General features: G+C 38.7%; 1 protein-coding gene across 1 annotated transcript in view; it reads left to right on the forward strand.

Annotated features, from left to right (window-relative positions):
- dgki (diacylglycerol kinase iota) overlaps positions 1 to 14,980 on the forward strand; it is a 287,280-nt gene extending 272,300 nt beyond the window's left edge. The window contains 5 exon segments of the mRNA XM_062983094.1: positions 483 to 520; positions 3,234 to 3,354; positions 6,016 to 6,052; positions 7,282 to 7,381; positions 8,738 to 14,980. Coding sequence (XP_062839164.1) covers positions 483 to 520; positions 3,234 to 3,354; positions 6,016 to 6,052; positions 7,282 to 7,381; positions 8,738 to 8,854 — 413 coding nt within the window. The 3' untranslated portion in view covers positions 8,855 to 14,980.
- The last annotated feature ends 1,564 nt before the right edge of the window (positions 14,981 to 16,544 follow it).

The following is a 16,544-nucleotide window of genomic DNA, read 5'->3' on the forward strand; positions in this document are numbered from 1 at the left end:
TTAATATTGTCCTATAAATCTAAATGGGATACCAATTTAATTTAGGGCAGAGCTAATGTCAGACTAAATATCTCTCACCAAAATATGTGTGGGGTTTCATGCTGCAATGTATGTAGAGCCACTTTGGAAAGCAGAATGTATGAATAATTTGGGGGGGGGGGTCCACAAAACTACTTTATAACAAGGAAAACACTAATATTCATTGACATGTACCAAAAAGGCTTTTTTTTGGTTTTGTTACTGTGTTACTAACACAGCCAAGCGGAATGAATGGATCTGTGCAAAAAGTGACTATTTTTGGTATTTATTTTTTAAAATATGATATGTTTGTAATGCACATTGTTTATAGTGAACATATTGTTATGTATTGTTATTTTTTTCAATTCTTTAGCAAATGATTTGGGGACTTTGTTTGGGACATGGAAACAATTCACAAAAGTATTTACTTCTAACAATATCCCTCCTCTTTTTTTCCTTTTCAGCACTTTTACAGTCAGTAATAGCTGGTGATTTTTTAAAAGTAAGTAAAAGGCCTGAGGAATCTGTCTTAGATATCTGTTTGCGATCCCCCTTGATTTACATTTAATAACATTTTTTTCTTAGCTAAATCACTATGTTATCTTTTTATTGCTTAAGGTAGTTTAGTACATCATCATTACTATAGTTTCAGTCTGCATGGTTAGGGAATGAAGTAAGCAAAAAAACACAATTTTTTTTTTAAAACAGCGGCCAAGATATTGCAAGAGCTTTGTAGGTGGAACTTACCACTTCATTACATGAAACTTTTTCTAGCATCCCAGGACTCTTCTCTGCTAGTCCAGCGACACAATGTTGCTTGACATCCAGTGGAGGCTTTGCCCACAACTGGAGTTTGTGGTCGTGAAGCTTCCCTTCAAACATGGGACCCGTATTTTGCTGGCTCTATTGGATCCACACTTCTTCGGTGATGCTTCCCCCATGTGACGGAGGAAGCATCACAATGATGAAGCGGCATGTGGGACAACAGAGTTGCTTCTCATGCTAGCCGTTTCACCACAGAGGCTGGAGAAACAGCACCAGGGAAGTCCCCAATGTGATGAAGTCCTATATCTTGGCTCCCCATAACATGCTCCAGAATTCACTATGCTGTTGTGATCTCACCTCCAATAGCTATTTAGTGTCTGTTGGTGTGTGATGACCTGGGGAACTAAGAAGCCACATGCCAACTAAGGACATCTTCTGCCAAGATCTGCTGGGGTTCTCCAGATGTCTCAGTGGAGAATGTCATTGCTTTGTGTCTAGCAATAGGAACATATCCCTTCTATTCTCCACTAGCAATGGAAATGGCCATTGAGGGTACCCATAGCAGTGACATAAAGAGTCCTGGTGGGAGGGACTTTGCAGAGGATGGAAGTAAAGAACTCTGCAATGACAAAAAAAAATGCAGACAGGTGGACCTTGTGTATGTCCCTAACCAGATATCAGCTCTATTGAACATGGTTCTCATCTAAACAGTTTAAAAACCTAAAAAGGACTTTGTTTGATGTTAAAAGAACAATTCAAGATGCCAAGTGATCTTGTAAGGGGTGATCTGTTAGCTATTCCCCCACCAGAGATTGTGGGCACGCCCACAAGGAAGCCTCACATATGGTAATGGTGAGACACTTCCTAGGACACTTCCACAGGTATGCTAGTCCTAAGCCATGGATGGTCAAAACCACCACTTTAAATGAAATGGGAACCACCAAAGCCAGCACATAGTAATATCATCATAATGTCCAATCTTATTGTGAATTCTGCTGTTTTTGAACAGCATTTTACATAAGTCTAACCTCGAGTCTTTCAAAACATGCTGAACTAAGGCCAAGGTGATTTGTCATTCTTCAGATTTAAAATTAATATAGGTAAATATGCTATGATAAAGAGGCATTATCAACATCCAATTATCTAGAACACAAGAGTACATTGCGTTGAAAATACAATAATGGCTTGATTGGATTCCTTGCCAATAAAATAGAGAGCCATAGGCATTAATATGGATTTGAAATAAAGAATTGACTACAAGGCCTTTTGCAATAAAATGTTTGTTATTCTTAGAGCTTCTCTGCTATGTTCTTGGTTTGTCAAGATACGGCTCAAGCTGACAAATTACTCATAGTTAAAATAGTAAACAACCACAGCTACCCCAGATAATAAACTTAGCAACACTGCAGCTTCCAAATACACCAAATGTATAGATTCAACCAGCTATCAGCGTAAGCAAAAGGCACCATAGTCTATCATCTCATGATCTGATGTATAACCAGTTTCACAGTACATTAGTCTCAGTTCCATTTTGCACTTCATTGCAATTTCAGTATTTGATGTGAATTCAGTTCAGATATTAAGCCAGTTCCTGGAATACCACAACTATCCTATATCTCTTTTGACTGCCAGGGTAGAAAGGGGGAGTCTCCCCTCATTTGATTCTGTAATTATCCAACTGTACTGTAATTGTATCATTAGTTTTTCAAAAGGCCCACTTCAGACCATTTTTTCTTGAGTCAAATGATCACTTCCATTCTGGATTTGATTTTATGTTTCACCATTTTAAATGCATTTGCCACTTTTCTCACTGTCGGAGTTAAAAACAGTAGTTGTTCCTGGGAGCAATTCTTATCTCTTTGTTGTTTGAATTAGGACCAGTTCATGTAATGTTTACAGAATGACTGTAAAGAATAAAGAAATAAAGAAATTATTAATATCCTCTTTAAGAAAAAAAATCAATTGGTACATTGCCTCATAAACAGCCAAATTACTCCCAATCCTTTATATAGTGTGAAGTAGTTTGCTAAGGAGGAACTCAGGCCCCTTTCACACAGCTGAATAAAATCCCACATTTTCTGCTTTGAACTGGAATATATGGCAATGTGGACTCAGATAAACAAGTGCGAAACAGATATTGTGGGATCTTCTGCCTTGATATTCTGGGTTATATGGCTGTGTGGAAGGGCCCTCAATGAACTAAACAATTGCTTAATTGGCAGAACATTTCTACTTGATCTTGACTTTACCATGAAGATATACCCTTTTTAAAGAAAGGAATGATCAGTGCCAGCAAACAAGTTTAAAAATACCCATTGGCATGTACCATGCAATAGGTTCCACAGCTGACACCATTGGCACGTACGTTATGGTGAGTTAACAAGTGAATTTGTTTATGGCTACCCATCTTAATTAACATTGTTTTGCCTGTATTTTATGTATTTTTTCAGTTCATAGAATGCTGTACAAAGGGAGCTAATCTATTAATCCAGGGGCCTGACCACTGTTCTTTACTTCATCATGCTGCCAAAACTGGGCATGGGGAGATTGTGAAGTACATCCTAGACCATGGTAAGTGACCTGATGTTAGCTTTTCAAGCTTGTGTGGCATAATGGTGACAGAACTATGTTCTAATCAGAAAGGACATTCAAAATGGTTTCTTTACAACGTTGTCACATGGCCGCCAATTAGTGTATCACGTTAGTTAGGTGGCTATCTGTTGAAGATTCTATAGCTGAAATTTCTGCATTGAGATGAGGATTGGACTCAAAGGCCTATGGGGTCCCTTCAATTATCTGGTACATTCTGCATTGAGTAAGTTTACTTACTTATTTACAGTAACTCATTAGTACAATTGTGTGACCATAAAATACAGGATGTTTGAAAAAGAACTCCCTATTCACCATTTAATTTCAATGGTGAATAGGGAGTTCTTTTTCAAACACCCTGTATATGAATGGAATTATCACCCCTCCAACCCACCGTTTTGTATGAATGTAGAACGACTCTGAGTAAATGCATTAGCCTTGGTTGAAAAGGAGGATTTTGTATTATACACACTAAATGGGGAGTGGGGTGGCAACCAGGGTATTGCAATTATAAGTTTGCCTGAACATCTAAAGGCACTACATACCATATGATACTGGAAGGTAAGCAAAGTCAACACTGTTAGTACTTGGATGGACTATGTGGTGTTGTAGGCTATACAGGGTGTTTGAAAAAGAACTCCTAGTTTTAAGTTAAAACACATTAAAACTATAGAGTTCTTTTTCAAACACACTGCATTTCAGAGAAAGAACCTGGCAAAATGACCTCTGAGTATTCCTCGCCCAATAAAACTTTATGAAATTCATAGGGTCACCATAAGTCAACAGGCAAATTGAAGGCACACACACACACACATACTGCTTGCTTACCAAAAATTGGGATATTTTTGCTTTCCCTTTTGCCTTGTTTTGAGCTCAGGAAAGTAGTTGCAGCCTGACATTGCTCTCCCTACTTGCCTTACACACAAAGGCCATCACAGACACTCAAGCTGCTTTGCTTCCTGGGATACCACTAGAGAGTGTGTTTTGTGCAGCTAAAAGCCAAAGAGGAGAGAAGAGTCGATACTTTGAGACAGACCAATGATTACAGGCATTAAGAATGGACAGAGGTCCCCATGGAGCCAGCCTCCCCAACGCTTTCCACTCTTTCCTCTTTTCAGTTGTGATCCCCCACCCACTCTATTCTCTCTGTATTTCCCAGCGCCTTTTGTTTATGTATTCACCTCCCTGCACATTTCTCTCTCTCTCTCTTGCTCTTGTTTTGTTTTTGTTTCCCTCCCCCTCCCTGCTGGTTTCCTTGATAGAAACCTCACTCAAGCATTTCCTTCCGGATTTCTCTTGGGCTGGTTGGCACTCTCTCTCTCTGTGCCTTGGTGCCCCTTTCTTTCCTTTTGCCTCTTGTCCTTGGGTAAAGGAGCCAGCTTCCCGCTGTGGCAGGATGGCAGTGCCATTAGCTTTCCCAGTCCCAGCCTCTCCTACATCTATGTGGCTTTTGTCCTGTGCCAGAGGAGGATTTGGAATGGTTGCTGGCAGAAAACGGGAGAGTGATTTTTTAAAAAAATGTTCAGAAAGGAGTAAGATTGCAAATGAGCATGAGATAGTGCTGGAGAAGTACATATATTTGAATAAGACAGGCAATTGCAAAATGTAGAAAGTTACTGCCAGATAGATCAGAATCCTACCCCATCCATACAGTTTATTATTAAAATCATAGTGCACAAAGCTTTATCTAGTGATGAGGTCTCAGATAGCAGATATTTTGTTGAGGCCATAGCTGCACACACCAATTATTTTATTTCCAAGATTCATAAACCAGATTCCCTTCCTCTAGGGAGACCCAGTATCTCTGCCTAGCTCTTTCAGGGCCTGTAACTCTTCATTAATTCTCTTCCCCATTTGCTTTCCTTTCCATATTACTGCATCTTGTCTTGTCTTTTATTTATAAGGCTATAGGTAGTACATGTCCATTGCTTCAACTGAAGAAACTTTTAGAACAAGAACAAGATATCATGGTAATGGAGATTCTGAATTGACAGAGTTGAAATCCCAGTTGAATCTTCCCCATGAAACTCAATTTTCTATAAAAATAGCAAGATTCATACTGGTATGATGAATTCCATACCCCATCCTCTCTCCAAGTTGTACAAGTGCCTTTGCTGATATTAGCAATGGTTCCTGGCAAGGGCAAGGAGCTCAATGGGCCACCACTATGGCAACAAACAAGACAAAATATAAGAACAAATATCCAGGGAGGTGGAAATGGTTCAGACCTATTGGGCGGTCAGGATTCTGCTCCCACCACTGTGGCAACTGTAAATGCCTCAGCAGCAATGCTTCAGATCACCTCCTGATTTAGGTGTTCATGTAGATGATCCACCTCTCACTTATACCAAGGGGCCTTCCACATAGCCATATAACCCAGAATATCAAGGCAGAAAATCCCATAATATCTGTTTTGAACTGGGATACCTGAGTCCACACTGCCATATATTCCAGCTCAAAGTAGAAAATGCGGGATTTTATTCAGCTGTGTAGAAGAGGCCTGAGTTCCTCCTTCAGGAATGAGTAAAGGGAATGGGTTAGGCATGTATTTTATTAAATGGAGTAAGAAGCATGATTTTTCTTGGTGCCTCTGTATTGGAATCCTTCTTACATGGATGTGACTTACCTTGTTTTCTTTGACAGGTCCTTCCGAATTGCTGGATATGACACATAGTGAAACGTAAGTCCTGCCTTCTTCGTTTTTTTGTCATTTTATTCGTTTCACCTCGTTCATTTGTTCATTTCTCTTCTCTCAATGAAAATGAAATTAAATAAGATTTCATGGCTCATAGAAATCAGCTACCAAGCCCAATTCAAAGTGCTGGCTTTAGCCTATAAAGCCCTAAATGGTTCTGGCCCAGTTTACCTATCCAACCTCCCTCTATGAATGATCTAGGAGATTGAGATCTTCTGGGGAGGTCCTGCTCTTGGTCCCACCACCTTTGCAGGTGAGGTTCCCTGGCTTTGGAACTCCTTCCCTGATGAAATTAGATCAGTGCCCTCCCTCCTGGCCTTGAGGAAGAAAGCAAAGACATAGCTATGGGACCAAACCTTTGGTTAGTGAGCAGTGCAACAAATGAATAGGAAATGTGTGCAATTGACAATTGAAATGGTATTGGATAATGATTCTGGATTATGTGTTTTTAATGTTTATACTAATATGTTTTAATTCAATGTTTCAGTGTTTAAATGTTGCCCATGTTTTTATGGTTTAGTATGGTTTTAATAGTTTTATTTATGGTTACATGTTATTATTTAATTTTTGTCATGATTTTGCACATGTATGTTCAGCAATGAATTTTGCCATATTCATGTTGGAAACTGCTTTGAGTCCCCCCAGGAGTGAAAAATGCAATATATAAATACAGTAAATAAAATAAATAAACTATGTGAGATCCCTGAAAGGCCCTTGTGATCCACCTTAGCCACTCCCAGTATTATAAAACGGGGGTAAAATCATGGCTTAAGACATGATATAGTCCCTTCCCAAAAAAGTCTACACACACATCCGGTTGGAATAAGAAATATCTTATTGTTCAGATTCAGTACTGTGGGAAGTAACCTAAAGACAGAAGAGGAAGCTCACCAGTTTTTCCCTAGCAATAGAAATCATTCAGATGGACGGGGGGGGGGGGGGGGGAAGGCATTATTGTAAGCTGGTTGATAATGGAGCTCCTGTCTAAATGACAACTTAACATTCAGTATGTTGCTTGTAGTATGGTAATTGCAGGGGTGAGGAGACTGAAATCTCTGAACACCATTAAAATTGTCTGTTGATGTTCTGAGGAGTCAGAGGCTAAAACAAAAAAAAATGTGTCTGCGTGAGCAGTCCTAAAATTATGTCCTGGTGAATTTAATTAATTGCAATAAGACAGTTCTTATTGATAGTTTTCTCTGTTGAACACACAGGGGTGAGACGGCACTTCACAAGGCAGCGTGCCAGCGCCACCGGGGTATCTGCCAGCTCTTGGTCGAAGCAGGAGCGTCACTGAGGAAAACAGATTCCAAGGTAACAAAACCAAACAAACTCCTTTTGACAAAGTTGTGGGCAAGCAAAACCAATATGCAGCTGAAGTAGTTGCTTTAAGTCATATTTGGAGTCCCCACTCTTACTTATTTTCACCTTGATCTTAACTATGTTTGCTTGAACATATCTTCCATTGGTTTTATTTATATATCTAAATAAGTGTTCACAGTAATTTACAAAAGCCAAACGACCTTCAACACATTTGTGTGGGTTGGATTATGTAGCCTATGGTGGTAAATTTGGCTGACATACAAACAGAGCCCAGATACAGCATAGTTCTCAATCAGGATCCAGAAGTGGTCTCTCATTAATTAATCCTCCTCCCCTATGAAGACAGAGCTCTATCATGGTAGTTATAACATCCTAGCAGCACCCCAACTCAATAATTCCCAAGGCACTAGCAGCGGAAGCACTGGGAAAGGACGTCTTTAGCATTTTCCTGACAGCTAGGATCTTGCCAATGGCCTCACAATTTTATTTTCTCTTTGTGAGTGGTCTAAATACTGTAAAGCTTCCATCTGAGCATGGAAGCTAAACAGGGTCAGTATTGGTTAGTACTTGGATGGGTGACTGCCAGCAAATACCTGGTGCTATAGGCTATATTTCGAATGAAGGAACTGGGAAATCCACCTCTGAATACTCCTTGCTTAAGAAAACTTATAAAATTCATGGTGTCATTGTAAGTTGACAGACAGCTTGAAGAGGCACACACATTTGCAAATATTATTTCTTTGTTTATTCAAGATCTTTATTTATCACTACTAATCCACTAGGTTCCACAGTTTTAAAAAAAGTTTGCTTATTTTAACAACCAACTAAGCACTAAACAGCTCTGTCCAACCAGAAACTCAGAAGGGATCAAGCCAGCCTGACTTTCTTTTGGCAAGACTTCCACAGTTGTGGTGCTGCTACAGGAGAAACCCTCTCATGTACCCACAGGCCTAGCTTCAATTGTAGATATATAACAAGGCATCCACTGGTGACCTTTGATTTTAAGCAGGCTCGTATGAAAGTAAGCAGCCTTTTGGATATGCCTTATGCACAGAATTATATTTTAAATAGGTCTTCATCTTAATAAAGCTAAACAATATACTGGTAGCTGGTCAGATATGTTTGGTGATCCCACCAACTTTTCTACAGCTGCAACAACATTCATTATTATTAATAGAACTATTTTGAATTTTACTATAGGTTTGATGCTTGTGTCAATCCTCCCCCACTGCAAATTACCAGAAAAGACTCATCTCACAAAACATCTGTTTTGTTTTCAAGCTGCTCAATGTTCTTTTATCCCCCACTGATCCCTTTTCTCTCTCTTTCTTTGTCTTATCGACAAAGGGTAAGACACCTCGAGACAGGGCCCAGCAAGCAGGAGACCCAGATCTAGCTTCCTACCTGGAGAGCCGACAGAACTATCAAGTGGTTCCCCATGAAGACCTAGAGACTGCAGTGTGATCATTGTGGATTTGTGTGAGAATAATCTAAGAGATAACAAGGCTGAACCCGAGGCACACTTGGGCATCATGAAAGGAAGAAGCAAATGGAACCGACATGTCTCTCGCTCTCGTGAAAAACACCCGAGAAAAAGCCACCAGTTTCTAAGGGCTACGGAGACTTGCCACGGGATTCTCGTGTTCCCATCTGTTAACCTGTGGGAATAAAGGAGGACATGCAAAGGTCTGTGGAATCCACGGGCCAAGAACATTTATCTTTATTGCTCTCAGCAAGTAGCATGAACATTTCCTGTGTTCCTCTGTATAATTTATTTGAACAATAATAACAAAAAGGTGCAGAGGAAGAAAGAAAAATAAGATAAATATTCAACATCCAGCCAAACATCCCTCTCCTCGCAAATCCTTGCCATGAAACTCTTGTGTCCCTGATGTTAGCCCTAGCTGCCTTTTCCTTCAATCTTGTGTTCCATATTCTTCCTATTTCAGTCTCCACAGTGGCACATCAGTAAAGTGGTGTCTGTTTATATCTGTACTAAATCTTCATAGCTGCTAAAGATGGCATCAGCATTTTGTGGAGAGTTCTGGATGCCCTTAGCAAAATGATACTTTTAAATAGCAAATTCTCACTTTTATTCTCCCAGGATATGATATTCACAGATGTTTCTCCTTTTGAACATATTTCAACTCTGTCTTACTCAGATATATAGCAGAGCTGATGCAGAAGCAATCATAAAGAGAGGGAATGGGTTTCATATGGATTTTTGAGTACAGAAACAATTAGGTTTTGGTAGTCCATCAAAAAGACCAATTGAAAGAGATATGTCCAAACTTCTCTCACAACTTGTGCTCATCTTATACAACTTCACCTGGCCTCCCACCAAATGTCTCAGATGCTGTGTCAGAGGAGATACTCCACAAATTTGTTTCAAATTTTGCTTTTCGTAAAATATGGAGACAATTCATGGATGTGTTAAATTCATTCAAGAAACTATGCTCATCATAGTTCTTTCAGTGACCACTCTAGCAAGATGTGTAAGTTGTTTCTTTGTTTAGCACAACAGACTATCTGCGTTTAGTCATAATGTTTATCTTAAATTAACTTACTTTTGGGTACCTGAGATACGTTTGAGGTTTCCAAAGACCAGAATAACATTATTAGTACACACAATGATTTGCATTTGGTCAAAGAACTTAGTCTTTACCTTTTCTCCTTTGCTTTTGAAGGCCACTTGAAGCTAAACTGAAAGTGTCTGCTGGTGGATATTGACTTTTTGGTATATAAGAGGTATAAGGAAATAATAGTTAATTGGTTTTATGTAGATTTGAGGGACAATCAACACACTCACAGCACCCTCCTCCCAATATTTCATCACCTTCTACACAAACAAATTTCACTTTCTGTTCAAAAAGGCTTCTCCTGGGCCTAAAAAAAAAAACCAAACATACAGTGAGTCCTTGGTATCTGCTGGGATTTGGTTCCAGGACCCTCTGTTAAATACAAAATCTATGGATGTTCAAGGCTATGTTTGGTTGACTCCATGGATGCAGAATCCATGGATATGGAGGGCCAACTGTAATTAAAAATACATTGACAGTGAAATGCTAATAGTTATTCTGTCCAAATTTATTGAATGCTTACTAATAACAGTGTTGAGGATTGCATATAGAATCCTATTGGATGGCAGATATGATCTGCTGGATTGGGAAGTGGTTTCATTCATGAGAAGTAGAGAATTTGTCCCAAAAATTATGACATGAAATGACATGCAGCTGTTACTCTTCCGTTGTTTCTTCTAGGTTCTTTTTCAAATCATTAAGTTCTTTTAACCTCCCTCCTCAGTTCTTATCCTGAGTTTATAGCCAATGAAATAAACATTTCTAGGACAAAGTCAAGATGATTTGCTGCAAAGGATCACAGTTACATCAAGGGATGTAAATATTTGCCTATTTTGTTCTTGTGCTAAAGAACAAAAAACAAGATAATTTTCTTTTTGTTGGATGAATTTTTGTGCATTTTAATTGGGACTTTTTTTTACTATTCTGCAACATTTTTAAAATAAAGTTAATAGCACAAAACCAACAGATTTTTCCCTAAAACATAAGACAAGGAAAAACACTGATCTTTTGGTTTCTCATATAGAGGTGCAAAATCTCAAGATGGTTCAGTTTCAGCAGGGGTCACCCTTTCTCATTTTATGGAATAATTCTAGGAAACATGGTTGCCATGGAGCCAATTTCACTGGTACAACCTTATTCATTCGATAAACAGTAGTACCTTTCAATAAGCCAACAAAAAGGAAGCATGAAAAAAATTAATGTGCCCAGTATACTAAGCATGAGAAGAGTTTGTTACATGTTTTGTCACATCCATATCTTGATATCCTTCTATCATAATGGAAATATTACTTTTGGAATACAAAACACATAATCCCCAGCCATGTTGGCTGAGGAATTTTAGGAATTGTAAAAGAAAAGAACTAGCTTTGTGTAGAAGGCTATAAAATATACACAAACCTAGCTTTGTGTAGAAGGCTATAAAATAACCCGAGGTTGCTGTTAGGTTAAAGTGATTGGCTTCTATATTCCTGTGAATTTGGTTCAACGTAAGCATATTGCCAGATTGACCCTAGCTGCTCTTGGTATAATTTTCTGTCCATATAGGCAATTCAAGATATTATGATCAGATTATAATCATCTGGTGCTATGTTTTCTCTCCCCTGGTGACTGAATATGAAGTGAGTCTTAGAATGATAGGACTGAATATGAAGCAAGTCTTAGAATTATAGTGAATGGTTCCTTTCTAAAGGCAACCTTCCACCACATGGAACCTGCCCTTTCCCCCACTGGGAGCTCAGTCAGGGGCAGCCATTGTGTGACAGTAACAACGTCCAGGACAGAAGATGGAAGTGAAATGGGCATTTAATTGTGGTTTTTAATATTCAAGATATTTCGAAGCATTTTCCAAAAGCTATGTGTCAGCGGTTGGCAAGCGGCACATCACCTATGTGCTACTTAGAGCAGCCATTATGCTCCCAAAATAGCTGACAGTCAGCCTAGGCTATCCAAATCTACTTTTTATTTTTCATTAAAGAGGAAGGACATGAGCCCAAGACTGTATTTTTATACTCTATCTCAAGAAAACCACAAATCACCCCAACATACAGTTTCAGTAATATATACTGTCTCTACTCCAGTATTGTCCCACTGAAGCAAGTCATTTGGGGTTAAATCACTGGGTGAATATATTTGCTTGTCAAAGGGCAAAATACTGCAATATTCATGCAAACATGTTCGTCTTTTTGAAGATTATTAATTGAATGTGGGGCAACAGGGAGGGTAACTGTATCACCATCCAGATTTAGGGAGTTAAGCCCACTGCATCTAATGCTCGGAGCTTTATACTTTGTTGGCCTAGGGAGAAACTGTATTAAAGGTGCAATGAAAACCAGGGAAACGGTGAAGTCAAATAGCAATACAATACAAAATGTCAGTTTGGTGACCCATCAGTTAAAGCTTCCATGCTTGCAAATAAGCACAAAGACCATTCATTGGAGTAGTTATTAGGGAAAGTGGCTCTGATAAAAGTTTCACAGTAGAAATAGACACTACACGTCTCTCCTTGGAGCAATAGCAAGTCACCATTTCTGATTACGTAGTTCTCTATCAAATTTCTTCCATGGAACTTGGAGAAGATTTTCCCCAGGTTATCCCCAATACAACTGTGGGATAAGTGTGGCTTACAGCCAACCAGTGGCCAAACAGGGCTTCCACACTGATTCCTCTAGTTCAAGTAAATATGCTGTTTACTACATCATGGTTGTTCCCACTTGGCTGTTTATTTTTTTCCTGTTCCTGTGATTCATTGTAAATATTTTAGTTTTGTTTTTTGATCAGGGCTTCAGTTCATTGACTTGAGTATATTTGATCTCTATGCTGAAGTTAGCAGAGCATGTGGTGCAACCCATAGGGAGAACAGTTGTGTAAAAAGCTGGACTGCATCTCATTTTCATTCCAGTCCTACTTCCTTAACACCTGGTGTAATGCTAAAGTAGTGAACCAACAGTATGGGATGTTTCTTCAGGTCATAGATATGTGACCATATCGCTTATGCCTATGTCTACACAGAAAAACAAGAAACAAGACTATCTGTATGCACCCATTATTAGAAAAAAGATGCCATGTTGAGAGTCTACTTTGAGATTTTCTGCCTGCTCCAGTCTTTATTTGCTGAGAAATATTTAGGCTTTCTATGCTCCAAATTGAGTATGTATTTCCACAGCTGTGGGAATTGTACCTTAATTTACAAAGTAGTTTCAGTTTCTGGGGTACTTGGGAATATATGATATATGTCCTGAGTCCTCTGGTTTTAACTACATTCATTTCTCCATACTGTAATCCCCACTTTTCTTGGTGGTAGTAAAAAGTGACATTTCTAAGATTTCCGTACATTTTACAAGGAGGCTAGTGTGTGTAAGTATGTGTGCATTGTGTGTGCAAGAGATAGAGAAAAAGAGTCAGTAAGTGATTATTGAGTATGTTCCAAGTTGCTTTGTATATGATGAAGGTGCCTTTGTACATTTGGGGAAATGTGTGATGCTGCTAAGCAAACCTGGATGGTAGTTATAAGAGGAACACTAAAGAGCTTTAGTGTGTGGTTGTCAGTTTCCACATATTTATATCTTGTATGGGGGTTGAAAGTAGACATTACAGGAAGTGTATATGCCCATGTGTAATAATGTAAAAGATGTTCTATGACATCATCACACTATGTTAGATTATGAATTTGTCTTCCTGCACTCCAATACATAGCTAGCATTTCCCGAGGCCTAGAAGTCCATAATATGATTACATAATCTATCACATTGTTGGATTATGGGTTTTTTCTGTGCTCCGATACATTATTAGCATTTTAAAGGAAATGCATAACATGAAAATGTAATATCAAGCATTTAAATTTACTTTGACATTACTGTGCGAGCAATACTTTTAGCTCCTAGTGTTGCCTTCTGTTCCTGAAACATTTGTTTATAGCTGAAGACAGAACATGAGAAGAGTGCTGCTGGATCAGACCAAAAATCAATCTCGTCTAGAATTCTTTTCACACAGTGTTCATTCAGTTGCATACTGGAATATTACAAGTAATCCTACCCCTCATCTCACTGATATAAAGAGGTATACTTCCTCTTGACACTGGAGATAGCATATAGCTTGACACTGGAGATGATAGAATGTATGAGTGTGAGACTGAATAGTTTGCTTCTGGGAAATAGGTCATAGACTCATGGAGCTTTTGCCATGATTCCCAAAGAGATGTGAACAGTGGCATTTTCAGCTGGACTTTTAGCCTATGGTGGAATCCTCATAATGACCTTATCTTGAGATAAAAGAGCTGTCTCTGCACTTAAGCCATCATCCCTTCATCCATTTACTTCTCATTATTCAAGTACTAAGACTCATTTCAATTTTATGTGTGCCCAAGTGTATGCGCCTTGCCAGGACTGAAAGGTGCATGAATGATTTTTTGTGAAATTTCTTTTTTTAAACACACACACAGTGGCAAAGAGTAAACACTGGTATATTTTTTAAAAGATAGTAACACCCTTCCACTGGTACTCACACTCTTCATGCTTTACATGTATGTTATTCTCTGGCATGCATAGCTAAATTTGAAGCATCAAACAAAAATGAGCAAATAGTAACGTCTGTGCAGGGTTGCTGAAAAGACATATAGTCCAATGCCACTTATGGTGTTGGCCCTGAGCAGTGCTCCGTATTTTTGTGTGGGGCTGGAAACCCACTCAACTTAAATATAAACAATGTGAATTAAGTTTAATAATATGTTTGCTTTGGTTTGTTTTTACAAAATTGGTGCATTTAAATAAGAATGCACATATAGAGACAATATACTTCCCAGATTGGTAGAATCTAGAGTTCAGCCATTTTAAAAAATCTGGCCTGGTCAGGACCTGATGATGTGAAATGTGGCTACTCCTGGATTGTCTTTGTTGCATTTTGGTTCCATTGTAACTCTTAAAATGACTGTCCCATTCTATGGTAAAATCGGGACAAATATGTTTCCTGTTATCAACAAATCACAATAAATGTGATTCTCTTTTGGAAAAAAAGAGTTATATTTGCTGTTGTGTATTTCATTATAGGATGTGACTGTCAGCTGAGAAGCACTACTGAATATATCTACTTGTGAGTGATTATAGAACACCAGCAAACTGTTTTTTACCTTAATCTCTAATACAATTTTAACCTAGTATGGTGGTTTGAGTGAAGAATGTTCAGGAGACCATGGTCTGAATCTCTCCTTTGCCATGGAAACCTATTGAGTGACTTTGGGTAAGTCAGATGCACTCAGACTTGGATGATGGCAATGGCAAACCTCCCCCAAATAAATCTGGCCAACAAAACCCCATGACAGGTTTGCCATAAAATGGTCAGATCAGAAGCATATCATGACAACAAATAATTTAAAGTGCTTTGCCTATTATCTTCTACAAAACTGCCTGTTTGATTGCAGGTTGGATATTTCTTCTCGGAAATGGTTGAGACAAAATTACTCTGAATTTCCAATTTCCTCCTCAGAATGTGTAATACTTTTATTTGCATAACGGTACATAATGAGATATCTTGAAGATGAGACTGAAATCTAAACATAAAGTTAATTTATTTTTATATACAATACACATAGCCTGATTGCAATTTTATACAATATTTTTAAATAACGTACATGTTCATGTAAATTGAACCATTAGAAAGCAAAGATGCCTCCATCTTACCCACCCATTTGGACAAACTGTGAATTTTGGAGTATTTTGGGTCTCTGAATTCTGGATAAGGGATTCTCAGCCTGTATTATCCAACAGACCTGATCCATCAAAAACCTCAGACACTGCGCAATCAGACATTTTCCACCCAGGGAAAAGAACTGATATAATTTCTTCCTCCAGCCTTCTAGAGTATCTTGTTGACAATGGAGTCTACTTGTAATGATGTGCACCAATAACCAAAGGGAACACATATGAAAATACTCACTCTAGACAGAGATCAAACTAGAAACTAGAAAGAACCTCCTTGTCTGACCCTGAGTTGCCCTCCTGCTTAGCTGGCCTAGTACATTTTCCTCCAAGAGACAGAAAAAAGCACTTTCAAAACAAAGTTATACCTTGTTTAACATCCATATTAGAAATGTAATGAGTTCATGGAAATCCTTTGAATCAGTTCCCAGTCACACAGCCCTGAAACCAAGGGCAGGGTGAACACTTGAAGGGTGCCAGTTTTAAAAAAGCAATAAATGTGGCATAGGTATGAGAGCACAACGTATCAATATTCAAAGTCTTTCTTCCATGGTATTTCAAGGGCCGTCTCAGAGGAGAAAGAACAAGGAAGGATTAGTATTCTTTCTAAGTATTTTTTGAGGTTGCTTCTCAAAATAATATAATGTTCAATATTGCACAAACCACCTAGCAACCTGCTTGTCCCACATTGTTTTCAAGATGAAAAAAAAGGATGATTCACATAATGGAAGCAGATGGAAACGGGACGCCATGTTGCTCATTAGGACATATTGTCTTTCTGCCTGATTGCCACTTGGGCATTCTGAGAGCGGCTTAACAGCAATATGGTTGGCCAGAAAGCCACTGTTTACAAGCATCTTTCACACAGATGCATTCCCTCTCACA

This window comes from Anolis carolinensis, chromosome 5 (assembly GCF_035594765.1).
Source record: "Anolis carolinensis isolate JA03-04 chromosome 5, rAnoCar3.1.pri, whole genome shotgun sequence".
Classification (NCBI taxonomy): domain Eukaryota; kingdom Metazoa; phylum Chordata; class Lepidosauria; order Squamata; family Dactyloidae; genus Anolis; species Anolis carolinensis.